We start from the raw sequence: 16,292 nt of genomic DNA on the forward strand, positions 1-16,292 counted from the left end.
GCCTCCTTTGGGCCTCGTCAGTGAGTTGCAGCCATATCCCTCTAAGCACATTAGGCAAGGAGTGTACATCTGGTTTCCCCCATCACCCTTATGTGATACAGACATATATATATATATATATATATATATATATATATATATATATATAAAATTATATATAGGTATAGATATATACAAATATATAGGAATATCTTTTTATAAATACATAGAACGTATTCTGCTATGTACAGAACATTAAAAGGTGAAATATTTACATTAATACATTAATATTTACATTAAATACATAGTTAAAACCATTTTTAAATATAAATATTGCACAAATATGATTTTACATGTTTTCCTCTACTTGACAGCAAAGGGCTCTATTGCACTTACATTTACTGACATATATACACATATAAACACCTAAATACGTATATACACATGTATAGATATATATATATAAATAAATACATATGTCTACACATAAAAACATATATCTTTACATACATATACATATTTAGACATGTATATGTATGTGTATCTATGTTAAAGCCCTTTGTAGCCTTTTTTTCCTTAACACCTGCGACCTCATATCTTTGAGCCCTTATAACTTGTATTACTTTTATTTAATTGTATTAGATATGTTATTATGAGTGTAAATGTAATATGTCTGATATGTTTGTGCAACTTGTTTGTTTTGAAAAACAGAGCTGTAAGGACGCTATAATTATTTTAGGGTAAATCGCAATTCCGCTCATGCGTTTGTATTAACTTTCAACTTGTAAAACTGGTACTAATACTAGATGCATACAAACATCTGCGATAAACCCCTATTCGCTCAAGCGTAACTGTTAGCGCGTCACTCGTAATCTAGCTCTGTATTGGGTTGCAGTTTCAGATAGCAGAAACAGCTATTTGATATACAGAAATATACCTAAAGAATCACTTCCCTATACATTTTAAACTCTGCAGCTGGTATTTTAAGTAATTGAAAACACATTAAGGAGAGAACAATTTTACGTTATACTTTCCTTTTAAGAAATGCAGTTGCTAATTTATAATATATGCTTGTGTAAGAATACCTCTAATGCACCTTTATATTAAATTGGATTCCCTGTCAACTTTCAAGGACATTAACCTCCGCAGGGCAGCAGAAAATAAATATTTCCTAATGTTCAGTGTGGGTATTGTTATTGAAATGATCAAATGTGTCCTTTAATAACTTTTCTGAAATTACAATATATGGATGCGATTTCACTCAAGTGTACACAAACAAAGATATAGAAGTCAATTGTTTATTGTGCGCATGTAATGTTTACACAGCAATCAGAAAACAAAGCTTATTCCCTCGACTCATAGAAATTTACATTTTAATAATTGTAAGGGTAAATTAGTAACATACTCCAAAAAGAATATACTGGTTTGTTGTTTTTACATGATTCAGAGACTGAAAAGTGTCAAAAACTATATGTCACCCCTAAAATAAGACCTTTATATTGACACTTGTTATTAAGATATAGCAATATACCATGGGTGGTTTGATATCTTTACTTAATGAAATCGTTTCTCTATCAATCTTGTAAATAAAACATCTACCCTCTGCAATGTTAATAGCATTTTTACCAAACAAATTGATTGTATGGACAAAGGAATAGCTTGTAGACTATACATAAAATATTCATGTGTTCTAGCTTCATGGAGCTGTTTTTAAGACTGTGCATAAACAATTTATGAGATTTTCCCATGAAATGAAAAATAAATCAGTGTCATTTTTGCTTTATGGAAAAGCTAGAGTTTTTGTATACAGGCAGTCTGGGTTACAGACATCCAACTTAAAGGGACAGTTTACTCAAAAAATGTCTCCCCTTTAATTTGTTCCCAATGATCCACTGTACCTGCTGGAGTGTATCAAATTGTTTACAAGTAGCTCCTTTACCCTTATATTAGCATTTGAAATTGTTGATTTAGCCTGTGGTATCCCCACCTATTCTGAGAGTTTGTGGCCGCGCGTACCAGCTATAGATAAGCTTTGTAAACACAGCCAGCAGAAGAAATTACACTCCCAGTGGGATATAGCAGAGATAAGGTAATAAAATGTTGATTTTCCATTGTTCTCTCAAAGTATTGGTGATTGTTTTAAGGACAGATATAAGATAAAGAAGCAGGTGTATGTGCACAATGTGATAGAGTAATGAGATCTGATTATACCTACAAGCTCAACCCATTTTATTAGGTGGTGGCTTTAAAATGCAAAATCAGAGCTTTAATATACACAAATAAGCCTTAAAAAATCAAATCTCATACATTTTATACTCTGCAGCTGGTAAAAAAAAAGCAATTCTAAACACATTAAGGGAAAACTATTTTACAGTATACTGTCCCTTTAAGTACAACTCGTACTTACAAAACGGAGAAAATAGAGTTTTATCGCCAATCCTTCTTTCCAGGATAACCCAAAATACTCAAAATCCAATTGTCACAAGGACAGAAAGTGATGTGAAATTGTCTGAACTGGGGCACAGATAGCCAAACAAACTTTTCCCTACGCTATCCAAAACGCAAAAATGTTTGGCTAGAGTTTTACCTAAAAAAAAGTGCCTGTTCCAACTTACATACAAATTCAACTTGAGAACAAACCTACAGAACCTAGCTTGTTTGTAACCTAGGGACTGCCTGTATTTGTATACATTCATTTTTACTGATTTGTTTTAGAAAACAGCTTTCACTAATATCTATAAATATGAAACCATGGGAAGAGTGATATGAATATGCATAGCATAAACAAGATTATGGATGTATTTCACAAAAGATTTCTGACTAAAGGGTATACATGGAAAGAGATTGTTAAAGGGACAGTAAAGTGAAAATTAAACAACTTTCAGATTTACTTCTATTATCTAATTTTCTTTGTTCTCTTTTGTATTTTTTTTAAAGCATACCTAGGGAGCAGCTGTTGATTGGTGGCAGCACATATGTCTCTTGTCATTGGCTCATCAAATGTGTTCAGCTAGCTCCCAGTAGTGCATTGTTGATTCTTCAACAAAGGATACTAAGCGAATAAAGTAAATTTGATAATAGAAGTAAATTGGAAAGTTGTTTAGTGTATCTTCTATCTGAATTGTGAAAATTAGTCCTGTCTGGAAAGGCATACTTTATATCCAACCTAAAGACAGATCATACAATCTCAAATTCAAAAAGGTGATTAGTTAAAGGGATGAAATGTGTATGGATTAATTTCAAGTTTAAATAGAAACATTTTTTGTTCCCAGCATTAATACACCACATATTCTCAGAGAGTCAGCTATGGCTTATTTGACACAAAATGCAATACATATCACCGCCAGCTCTCTCATAATGTTTGAACCCCGATGCTATAATCACTAGTAACATATGTGTGCGCGTGTGAGCAGAAATGAACATGTGGAATGTTTTTGTTACTTTGCAATCCCTTGTTTTGTCAATAAAATTGTTTAGGTCTAGTTTTCATTGCAGTTTTTAAACCGTGTAACAACAAGTATCCCTATTAAAGTCTATGGAGATGTTTCATGTTACCACCAATGTACACAGCTTACAACAGCTAAGCACACTAGGTGCTATATTTTTCTTCTTTGATTTGAAGCAAATGAAGTCAGTAGTTATTGTATCATATCCTATAAAACAATACCGTACATGACCATGTATCTTTTGAGACGAAGACATAAAAGTACATAACTTCTAAAGTATCAGTCATATTATGGGTAAAATTGATCAAGCTGCTTTTACAGCTTCTGAGACCTTGTGGTGCATGCAAGTGTGAGTCTGCAGCCAGAAATTTAAGAAGCAGTTCCTTCTTATCCTTTCTTCACCTCAAAGGTGGTGGAATAAATAATCCCAAGCTCAATGGTTGTGATTGTGATTCTGATTAGCTGCACAAGAGCAGACCACTGTATTGCGCAATCTTTAATTGTAAGTGGTGAATGGTGCGGACAGGTCCTCTACTTGAGAACCTGTCCACCTGCAGTTTGAAAAATGTCCCCTTATAAATAGGTTTGTTTAGTAAGTTATTTATGCACTGCAAGACAATGGATATATATTTCCCTTGAAATTATGTATTTTGATTCAATTATGCATTGTTATATTTTTTTAATTTAGCTTCAAATACCTTTCTATAATAACTCTAAATATTTCCTACAGGCAACATATCTCTAAGCAAGCTTCTCCATCCATGTCATATGGTACCTACAGAGGGTCCAAGAGGATAAGGAAGCTTCGGAAGGGACGTCTTGATGTAAATTCTCCTATCCCTGAGAGAGAAGAAACTACAGAGCGAGAGTTTGAATTGTTGAATGACAATCCAGAAAATCCTGCTCCAAAGCACCAGCTCTCACATTCAGAAATTTGTCCACAAGCTGAAAGCCCTCCGCTCAAAGAAATTAAAATGCAATTGAGTACAGAGGATTTTGACAATGCAGATGAGTTGTCTAAATCATTTCCAAATGTCCATGTTGAATTAAACAGTGATATACCCTTTTTAGATAGCAATGCACCACTAAGTAGTTCTGCTGCTGAAGTGTATTCAAATGATAAATCAGTTAACCCACAAAATCTGGAGAAACAAAATATTACTTCTATAGAAGAAACAGCTAATTCTCAATCAAATGCTATCACTTTGCTCAGAGTTACTGAAAATGATTCTGAAAATAATCCTACAAAAGATTGTGTTACCAAAAATAATGAAATAGAGACTTCTTCAAGAGATGACAAACCAACATGTATTGTGAATTTGGAGAATTTTGCTCATGTTCCTAGTCAACCAGCATTAGATACAAGTAGCAATGTATGTTCTTTAGAGGTCGGTTTTACAAATGTGCAAAACAATGAAATAATGGCATCATGTTCAGCGTTGCCTGAAAAATCAAATAGTTCCATCCAAAAAACTAATGATACAAGAAGCAAGAGTCCTAAACATCATTGTGATATTGCTGCTAAAATGTTACTTGTTCGTGACTCAGAAAGTGTAAACACATTGCAGAGTTTAGACAATGGTAACATGTCCAATGAAACTTCAGTAGACAATTTCACTACTGCCAACAATGATAATGGAGACTATTGTGCTGAGGAAAATAGTAGAGATCCTATGGAAAAAAATGCAAAAGAAATAAAGGATCATGGTACCAAAAATGAAGTAGAGCCCTCTACACATGATGACAAAGCAACATTCATCCTAAGTTCCCCTCAAGTTTCCAGCCAACCAAAAGTAGACAGAAGTAATAAGGAATGTTCTTCAGAGGTCAGTACTGAAGATGTGCAAAATGAAATAATGACATCACCCTCTGTGTTACCTGAGCAACTAAATAGCTCTACCCACAAAACTGAATATATAAACAGCCATACGTGTACACATCTTTTTAATATCTCTGGAGAAACTGGATCTGTTTATGGTTTATCAGAAAATATCAACACATTGCACAATTTAGAGAATAACAACATGGCCAAAGAAATTACAATAGGAAATTGCCCTGCTGCCAAAAATACCAATATGTATAATTATGTTGAGGACAATAGTAGAGATCTTATCAAAACAAATGCAGAGACAATAAAGGGCTATGGTACCAAAAATGATGAAGTAGAGCCAACTTTAAATAATGACAAATCAATATTCATTCTGAATTTTCCTCAGGTGCCTAGTCAACCAGTATTGGACACAAGCAATACTGCATGTCCTCTAGAAGTCAGTTCTGAAAATATGCAGAACAAGGAAGTAACAATATCACCCTCAGTATTACCCGAGCAACCAAATGGTTCCATCCACCAAACTAATGATATAATCAGTCCTATACTTAAGCATACTTCTGCAAAAAAAATTCTTGATTCATCAGAAAGTTTCAACTCAATGCAGAATTTGGATAATGGTAATGTACCCAATGATACTTTAATAGAAAATTGCACTGCTCCCAACAATAATGATGAAGGTCAATATCCTCTGGAGGATTGGGGCAATCGTAAGAAACTAAATGAAGATAAAATAAAGGCTGTTAATTTAAGTTACCCTGTCACTCATTTGAATGCTAGTAACATGCCAAATGCTAGTTTGCTTGCTGAGAAATGCCAACGTGATTTAATGACTGATGAGAAATCTGTGTCTGATAGTCATTTAAGTATTATTTGCTGTTTTACTGCTTCACCTCAGATAGATAGAGAAGATGTATGTGATAAACGTCAGTCTCCTAATGTAACTGTTATTCCGTCCTCTCTCCCTACATGTACTGATGTAAAGCGTGTCAGTCCTTTTCCACCCTTTGGTGAGACAGACTCAGGGGTTGTTTCAGCACTTGCCTCCACATCTGAAGAAAATATTCCAGTTACAATATCTCAATCTGATAGTCACATCAAGATTGTGTCACCTGAAACAGAGAATCACCAAAAGCCTAAAATGACTGATTTTGTTGAGCCAGATGACTTAATGGATGAAACCAATACTATAGCAAAATCATCTAATAATACAAATGAAATGGGAATTTTCCCAGAACTGCAAGAAGCTAAAGTATGTAGCAACAATGAATCCACACCATCTATTGACCTGCAATTTATAAATGACCATGTGAATGTTGTATTTAATCCAAGGAGTAATGTAAATGTTAATACGTCTTTACTTGAACCTCAGGAATTACAAAGGCCTACATCATTTCACACAGAAGAAGTTTATCTTGCAAAGGTATCACTAAAATCTGTTGATATTGAGGAGGTAAAAATGGCAAAATATACTTTACAGTCAGATATTATATCTGTATGTACACTTGAATCTCCAAAATTTGAACCAGAGTATGTTTGTTTACCAAATTTGTCGCCCGCAGCTGTAGCAACAATAGAAGATCAGAACTGTGCCAAAGTTGAGCAGCAAGCCTCTAACGCTAAAAACATTATAAATGATAAAGTCGATACAGAAAAGGATCTAATTAATGTTAACCAAGATATCTCTAGTGAACAAGTAAATGATAAGTGTACACTACATACTTTCATCAGTAATAATAGTGAAGATTTGCAGATTGCTATGCCAAAAACAAATATCACTAGTGAGGCTGAAAGTAAGAATGTAGACTTAATTTTTACATCTAATAAGACTATAAATGTTAGTGGTCATACAACCCTAGAACCTAATGATTCCATTGTACACAGTGAGTCACCAGTACCAGTAGAGAGATTCCAAGATGTGTTTAAAGAAAACACAGAAAACAATAATTTACTTCCTTGTACTAAGCTTCTTAATGGCAACTCTTTGGATATGTCTGTGCAGATTCTAAAACCTGAGAATAAAATAACAGGTGAAGCATTACAATCACATTTTGCTCATGTAGAATGTAAAGTTAGTGATGCCCTAAAAAGTAACCCAGATTTGCTAATGGATTTAGCGATTATTCACAACAAAACCTGCCCAGTGCCTGTGAGAGAAACAGATGTTATTCTTCCAGTAAAATCCCATACTGAGTCATTAGATATTTTACTAAGACAAAAAACTAATGAAATTATTCACACTGCATTAACGTTAGCTATGAATGAAGTAAACTCAAAACAAAAAAATATTACAGCTCTGACTTCTGAAAATAATCTTAGTTTAATTATACCGGACATTACAGAGACTAAATTAACAGAACACAAATCCAATGTAAATAAATTACCAGAAAACTCAGCTGTCTCATCAGAGGAAAATTGCATTGAATCTGCGCTGGCAGATGTGCCTTGTGAAAATGTGTTTCATAATTACCCTGAGAGGAAAGATATATTTGTAACCACTGCTCAAGATTTAATAAATGAAGTTATAATCTCTAGTAAACAGAAAATAATGTCTGATTTGCAACAAAATTCACTGAACAAAAATCTCATTACAGATAACACAGAGTCTGAAATGATAGAAAATCAAAATATGCCATTTAAAGACTGTACCAGTGAAACTTCTAATAGTATAACACATTTGTGTAAAAATGAATCTTTATTAGAAATGGACAACAGATGTATAGACAGTAATACTTTAAGTATAGAGGCTATAGAACAAGGTGACAGTAGAAATGCTTTTCAAAATATAAAGTGTAAGCAACCACCCAACCAAATAATTGGACATGACATTATGGTTTCTGGTGAACAAAACATAACTTCTGACTTGCTGCAAAATACAGTGAACAAACAACTAATTGCAGTTGACTCTGCTGAACTAGTAGATTCTGAAGATCTAAATTCGACACAAACAGATGGCTCAAGTGACAATGACAATGATACAGTACATTTAGACAAAAACAGAGGTCTATCAAAGAGTGGCCATGAATATGGAGGCAGCAATATATTCACTACCACTGACACAGAGAAGCAGACTTCAGATAAGCCTTGTGGCACAACTGATGTTGTACATTATGAAACCAAAGACATTTTCTTATCTAAAGCTCAAGAAATGGCGAATGATGTTATAGTTCCTGATTTGCTACAGAATACATTGAGCAAGAACATTAGCATAGATGACACAAATGATTCTGGAATATCTAATAATCAAAGTATGACACTTGCTCCTGACAGAGAGAAGGCCGTCAAAGGTATATCAGATGTAGGTCAATATTTACTTTCCTCAGATATATATAGTGAATGCATAGAGAACAGAGAGTTTGATACAATAGAATTAGAGCACGGTATAGAGAATGACAACTTAACAAACACCCTGTCTGAAGAGAAAATTAATAACCCTATGGCTAAGGAAAACATCACATTTACTGAAACAGAAGATAATATAGAAAGCAGAAACCAATCAGACATATTGAAAACATATTGTTCAGAGATTGGACAAACTGAAAATAATTGCTGGGATTCAAAAGAAGAAAATAATCTGTATCATACAATGGATGACTTTTCTGAATTGCTTAATTTTTCTTTGTATAACTGTCGCTATATTGAAGGAGTGTATAATGAAGATGAACCAGCTGATGAAGAAAACAATACAAGTGACAATAACTCTGACTCATTCCTATCTTTCCAAGCCAAGCGTGTAAAGATCTACCCTTTTTCACTTTCTCCAATATATGAGGATAATAGCTCTGGTGAGGATGTTTTGTCCAATAGTGTTTCACCAAAACATTTTGATAGTCCAGATTCCAAAAACTGTTCAAATGATCATGCATCAATCCTATCACTTCTTCAATCGGTGTCAGATAAATTAAAACAAACTGATGAAAGACTGGATACAGAAGAACCATCAAGTGAGAAAGGACTTATGTTATCAGATGGTAAACCAGAAGAAGATAATTACAAGATTAATACAACAGAAATTTTAGAAAAGACAAGCTCTCTACCTAACACACATCCTGTGGTTCCCAGGAATGAGTCATTTTTGCATGAGAAAGAGAAGACCACAACAGAATCTTCTCCAACACAGATATCCACACAATACAATATGTTTATAACTAAATCTGCTCCAGACATTAGGCATCTTTCAGGTACAGGACGTCAATCTTTCCTTCTGCAGATAAAACAAACATCTAGCAAATTTGGCCAAAAATCTAGCGAGGAAACCACATCACCTTCAGCTTCTGAAAATGAAAAGTCTTTATTACCAGTAGATTCCAGTGCTTCAGAAATGCACTCAAATAATGCCACTTCAGAAACAGTTTCTACAAATAGTCCTTCATTAAAGGTCACAACCGAACCAAATCGCTCCATACAGAATTCTGACACGGAAAACAAACGGTTGGCTTCAAGAAGTGTGTACTATCAATATTTTAATGCTGCTCAAGATTATTCTGACACACAACAAAATAAAGGAAGTTCTTTCCTGGACAGATTATGCAATTCTCAAGCAATTAGTTCTCATAAGGGACAAACCCCTGTAATGGTAAGAAATGTTTTTGTTTTGTTTTTAATTTACAGCAACAAACTTTATAACTTTAAGATTGTCATTAAGATACAGTGAAGTAACAATGCAACTTATAATTGATAGATACAAAAACATGTAATGAAAAGGTATGGGCGAATGTTGCTGAAAATTCCAAATTTAAAATCGAATTTCGAATGTTTATATAACATTCTATTTTAAAATTTTCGTTTTCAAATTTTTTAATAACATTCGAAAATATTGGTTCGAATAATAGAATGTTTAGCTATGTATTTTATATCACATTCAATTTTGAAATTTAATATTCGAATTCAAATGTGACATTTGAATTTTAATGTAACATTCAAATTCAAAATAGTATTTCTAGTTTAATACTGTGTTTTATAAATGTAATATTCAAATTTGAATGCTACATTCGAATTCGAATGTCACATTCAAATTCAAAATAGTATTTCTAGTCTAATACTCTGTTTAGAATTTTTATGAATATTCGTTCTTATCAACATTCGATTATGTAAATCAAATTTCTGCAATAACATTTGTTCTAATATTTGAATTTGAAAATAAACACATTCGCCCATCCCTAGTTAAGAAACAGTCACCTAGATTACGAGTTTTGCGTTAGGAGGGGTGCGGTACTAACGAGCAGTTTAAGCTCACCGCTCACTTGCATACAGCACTGGTATTACGGGTTTTTACAAACCCGGCATTAGCCGCAAAAAAGTGAGCGAAGAGCAAAATTTTGCTACACATCTCACCTCAATACCAGCACTGCTTACGTTAGCGGTGAGCTGGCTGAACGTGCTCGTGCACGATTTCCCCACAGGAATCAATGGGGGAGAGCCGGCTGAAAAAAAACTTAACACTTGCAAAAAAGCAGCATTCAGCTCCTAACGCAGCCTCATTGATTCCTATGGGGAAATAAAAGTTATGTCTACACCTAACACCCTAACATGAACCCCAAGTCTAAACACCCCTAATCTTACCCTTATTAACCCTAATCTGCCACTCCCGACATCGCCAACACCTGCATTATATTATTAACCCCTAATCTGCTGCGCCGGACACCGCCGCCACCTACATTTTATTTATTAACCCCTAATCTGGCGCCCCCAATGTCGCCGCAACCTAACTACATTTATTAATCTGCCGCCCCCAACGTCGCCATCACTATAATAAAGGTATTAACCCCTAAACCTAAGTCTAACCCTAACCCTAACACCCCCTAACTTAAATATAATTTAAATAAATCTAAATAAAATTACTACAATGAACTAAATTATTCCTATTTAAAACTAAATACTTATCTATAAAATAAACCATAAGATAGCTACAATATAACTAATAGTTACATTGTAGCTAGCTTAGGGTTTATTTTTATTTTACAGGCAAGTTTGTATTTATTTTAACTAGGTACAATAGTTATTAAATAGTTAATAAATATTTAATAACTACCTAGTTAAAATAAAGGCAAATTTACCTGTAAAATAAAACCTAACCTAAGTTACAATTACACCCAACACTACACTACAATTAAATTAATTACCTAAACTAAATACAATTAAATACAATTAGGATTTTTTTTTTACCCAGAGTGATTTTTCGGATAACATCATTTAGGAGATTATAGCCTATCTCTTCAGAATTCATTTGATGGTCTCTTACTTATTTTAGATATTATAAGAGTTAGAGGGGCCGAATTATCAAGTTCTGCATGGAGCTTGATGCCCCTGTTTCCGCGTGAGCCTCCAGGCTTGCCGGAAACAGCAGTTATAAAGCAGCGCTCTAAAGACCAATGCTCTATAACTGGTCTGTCTGCTCTGAGGCTGCGGACATCAATCCGCCCGATCCTATACGATCAGGCTGATTGACACCCCTTGCTAGCGGCCGATTGGCTGCGAATCTGCAGGGGGCGGCATTGCACAAGCAGTTCACAAGAACTGCTTGTGCAATGTTAAATGCTACATTGTATCATATCCGCTCGCACTTTCATAAATCGGCCCTTCAGAATTCTACTTTTAAATTACAAAAGTTTTTAGACCTTTAAATCGTCTGTCCCTTGGTACACATAAAGGTCAGAGGGCCACATGAGTTTCTTTATTCTTTTGGCTAAATCTCATGATTACCGAAAAGGTTTCCTAGGAGGCAGGATAGTTTTTTTCCCCAAAATGCATTATTGCTCATTTTTATAGATCAGTTTCCTCTTTTTGGATTTTCAAGAATAAGGCTTTTATTGAATACATTTGCAAGCCAGCAACATACTTTCCCTACATTCTGCCACTTTGATGTGTTTGGTAGGAAAGTCCTTCAGGCAGCAGTGTCTGGTAATTTATCTGCCTGTCTTTAAAAAAAATTGTTACGCCCAATAACTCGTGTACTCCACAACTTGGGTATTATTCCCAGGAGTAATGGCTCATGGACTCTCATCACCTTATGGAAGAAAAAGAAATGTATGCTTACCTGATAAATTAATTTCATTAATAAATTCATTTCATGGTGGTGAGAGTCTACAAGACCTACCAATTTTCATTTTTAATGTAATTATATTTTTCATTTTTGTTTTGCCTCCTTTGTCTTTTCCTGTCTTTCTACTTCTCCTTTATTGACTATACATCAGACTACAATACCAGATAGGTTGGAGGGATTAAGTACTCTAAGAGCTTTGGGAATCTTTGCCTCCTCCTACTGGCCAGGAGTTAAATCCAAGGAGTAATGTTGCGTGGACTCTCACCACTATGAAAGAAATTAATTTATCAGATCTGTGGGGTGACAGTAGAGCGCTGGTATAAAGGAGATACCACACACTTACAAATGAGAAGATCCTTCGTTCTCCTCAGAAATTTAAGTGAAAAAAGGGGGGAGTGGGGTAAGTGCGCTAAAAAAGCTAAAGGTATCAGAACAAAGTATATTTTTATACCTTAATTTCCGATATATATATTATAATAGTGAATGGAAATTAATTAATAAAACTTCATTTTTTAATAAAATAAACCAATTGTTAATAAAGGTGTTTCTTTAAGAGTGAATTTAAACTTTGTGTAAGTGATATAGAAAAGTAACTGAAATTGTTACTAACGAGGTGATGTGAAAAGTAACTAAAATTGTTGCTAATAAAATAATGTGAAAAAAATGTGTCATAAACAGTGTTTGGAATTTATTATGTTTGGAAATATCCTATATTTAGGATAATACAATACTTAGAGGCTAGGTAGAAAATGTAGTACCAATAGCAATATTGAGAATATATATTTATTGGTCCAGACTAAAGATTAGCAGGATCCAAGGGACCTAACAGATAACCCTTATATAGTAAATGCACACAGATGTTAAGAATCTTACAAATTTATTTTTGATTAAAAATATTACATATAACAATTATATAGGGGACGTCTCCCCAATTGCACAGCCTAAAGTTTCTCTAGAGTCATAAAAATCATAAAAATCTAAAAGACTTCTATAAAACAATCTATGTGATGAACAGCGAATAATAAAAACTATATATCATATAGGCACAGTAGTTAACTCTCGTAATAGCTTTTGGTGTGATAGATTCTTTTATCCAGACTTAGTTATTTTTGTATCGCCTTAAATTTTATATGTGGATCATAAAAAAGTCTCTATGTAAGTTCCGTAATAGATAGTAATATCACACAGAGGTAGTCTCAAAAGTCTCTATGTAAGTTCCGTAATAGATTGTAATATCACACAGAGTTATATTTTCTAGGGGTAATTGTACTCTCCCTTCAGATGTGGTTAAGACAAATTTAAAAGCTTACTTTCTTTAAGTCCTGGAGGAGCTTCTGGAGCTTGTGTCCGCCGGCTATTTCTCAGCCGAGTCAGTGCGCCGCATGGATCTTGGCGTCTGACGTCACCGGTAAATCTTCCGGTTGTCAAAAAGGAAGAAGAAACTCTCAGCTTAAGTGTATATTTTATCCAAATAGGATTTGGGAAATAAATTCTTTGTGAGTCAGATGAAATTATACCCTGCACCTAGTGCCAATGCACGCAGGGATATTTAGACTCCGGTATTGATAATTCAGGACCTAATAGAATAACCCGGGTTACCTCAAATGTTCGTTAAAAGTTGATTTGAGATTCAGATGTCCTTATCTGTAGTAGGCACAGTCACTTAGATCGACGCGTTTCACTCACCAGGGAGCTTTATCAAGATGCAGGTGACTGGCAAAGGTGTTCTTAAATAGGCTGTGGATAATTCTGATTGGTCCTTTTCAGATACTTTTTTATAAAGGTGGAATTGCAGGTTTTTTCTCATACAGGTATCGTATTCCTTGTCCATGTTCAAAGGCTTAAGGTGGAAGTGTTTAAATTCCAAAGAAGACTTTTTAACTTTTTTAACTCTGTGGGTCTTTTTCTGATGTTTGATTCATTTTTCTTATTTAGTTTCCTATTATTCTAAATATCGAATGATATTTTGCAGGCCAGCAAATACTAGTTATTGTTCTTACTATATGTTCTATATCATATATTTACTTACATTATATATTATAAAAAACAGATTTTAATCCATTGTAATTAACATTGTCCCTCCTGTAAGGATGTAACGGCTGTTTATAAACATGTTTTACTTGTAATATTTACATCTGCTTTGCAAAAGGTATAGTTACATATTCTCAGATTGCTATTGTTATAAGTTAGGGTTTGTGTACTGAATTGGAGTTGATTTGACACATTTTATGTTAGTACTATTATAATTCAAAAAGGAAAGGTGAGAGATCTAGTTCAGAGTTCAGGCCTTTAGGATGTAGAGTATCGTATTTATAGATCATTTCGGCTTCCTTTATCAGCAATTTCTTCTCTAGGTTGCCACCTCTCCAATGTTTATGTACTTTCTTTATGGCCCAGTATTTTAAGTGTTTAGTATTTCCTTTGTGAACTATTTTAAAGTGTTTGTATAAGTGGGTGTCGTCCTTACCATTTTTTATATTACCAATGTGTTCTCTTATGCGATCCCTTACCATTCTTGTAGTTTCTCCAAAGTAAAAAAGGTTGCAGGAGCACTTTAAGATGTAGATTATATTTTTATTGGTACATCTTATGATATCCTGAATAATGAGGGGTTTTGTATCCTTATTAATTTCGATTTTTTCCACTTTACTACTATGACTGCAGGCTTTGCATGTATAGCAGGGAAAAAATCCCATGATATCTTTGCCTGTTAGATCTTTTTGTTTATGAATAATTTTCTTTGTTTTTTTCAATTCACTAGGGGCTAGGAGTGTCTTTAAATTTGCAACTTTTTTGAATATAAATACGGGGTTATTGGAGATTTTGTCACCTAATATATCATCTTCCTTAAGGAGATGCCAGTGTTTTTTTATTGCTTTTTTTATGATATTTTGATCAATACTGTAATCTGTTATAAACGGAATTTTTATTTTATCGGTATTGTTTTCCATTGGTCTTTCCTTGTATATTAATAGGGACTCCCTATCCGTATTTTTTGCTCTATCTTTGGCTTTCTCTGTGATATCTTTTTGATAACCCCTAATTTTAAACCTTTCTAAAAGGATCTCAGACTGCTGCTCAAAGTCTGCTATCCTAGAGCAGTTCTTCCTAATACGTAGATATTGCCCTATTGGGATACTCTTTTTCCATACGTCTAGGTGGCAGCTATTTGCGTGTATGTAATTGCTGCAGTCAACTTTTTTAAAATGAGTCTTTGTTTCCAAATTGTTTTCCACCCTCATAATCTCTAGATCTAAAAATACTATTGAGTCTTTACTGTAGTTATATGTGAAGTTTAGACCCCAAGTGTTGTTATTCATTTCTTTAAACATAATTTCTAATTCTGGTTCTGTCCCCCTCCATACTATCAGCAGGTCATCAATGTACCTTTTATAGAGCACAAGGTTTGCACCATAGCTATCAAAGAACTGGGATTCCCATGCACCCATAAACAAATTGGCATAGCTAGGTGCAAACCTTGTGCCCATAGCCGTGCCCTCTACTTGGAGATAAAATTTCTCGTTAAAGGAGAAGTAATTATTTTCTAATATATATTTGATACTTTTTAGAATAAAAGACCTATGTTGGTCTGTCATTAGTGGATCAGAGCTGAGGAACATATCTACAGCTTTAATGCCCTTTGAATGGTTAATCACTGTATATAGCGATGTAACGTCACATGTTACCAGGTACATCCCTTCTTCCCAATTAATGGATTTAAGTGTATTTAATACTTGTGTGGAGTCTTTAAGGTATGACTTTAAATTCTTTACATGTTTTTGCAGGAAATTGTCAACATATTTGGATAAATTAGCCGAAAGTGATTCTATTCCAGAAATGATTGGTCTCCCTGGAGGGTTGACCAAACATTTATGGATTTTTGGCAGGAAGTAGAATATGGGTATACGGGGATATTTAGGTGTTAAAAATTCAAGTTCTTTGTTATTCAGTATCCCTGATACACTGCCCTCTTTAAGAATTTTATTTAATGTTTTAT

General features: G+C 34.0%; 1 protein-coding gene across 1 annotated transcript in view; it reads left to right on the forward strand.

Annotated features, from left to right (window-relative positions):
- CRYBG3 (crystallin beta-gamma domain containing 3) overlaps nt 1-16,292 on the forward strand; it is a 362,092-nt gene that overhangs the window by 189,692 nt on the left and 156,108 nt on the right. The window contains exon 4 of the mRNA XM_053706046.1: nt 4,156-9,829. Coding sequence (XP_053562021.1) covers nt 4,156-9,829 — 5,674 coding nt within the window. The remainder of the gene's footprint in view (nt 1-4,155; nt 9,830-16,292) is intronic.

This window comes from Bombina bombina, chromosome 3 (assembly GCF_027579735.1).
Source record: "Bombina bombina isolate aBomBom1 chromosome 3, aBomBom1.pri, whole genome shotgun sequence".
Lineage (NCBI taxonomy): Eukaryota > Metazoa > Chordata > Amphibia > Anura > Bombinatoridae > Bombina > Bombina bombina.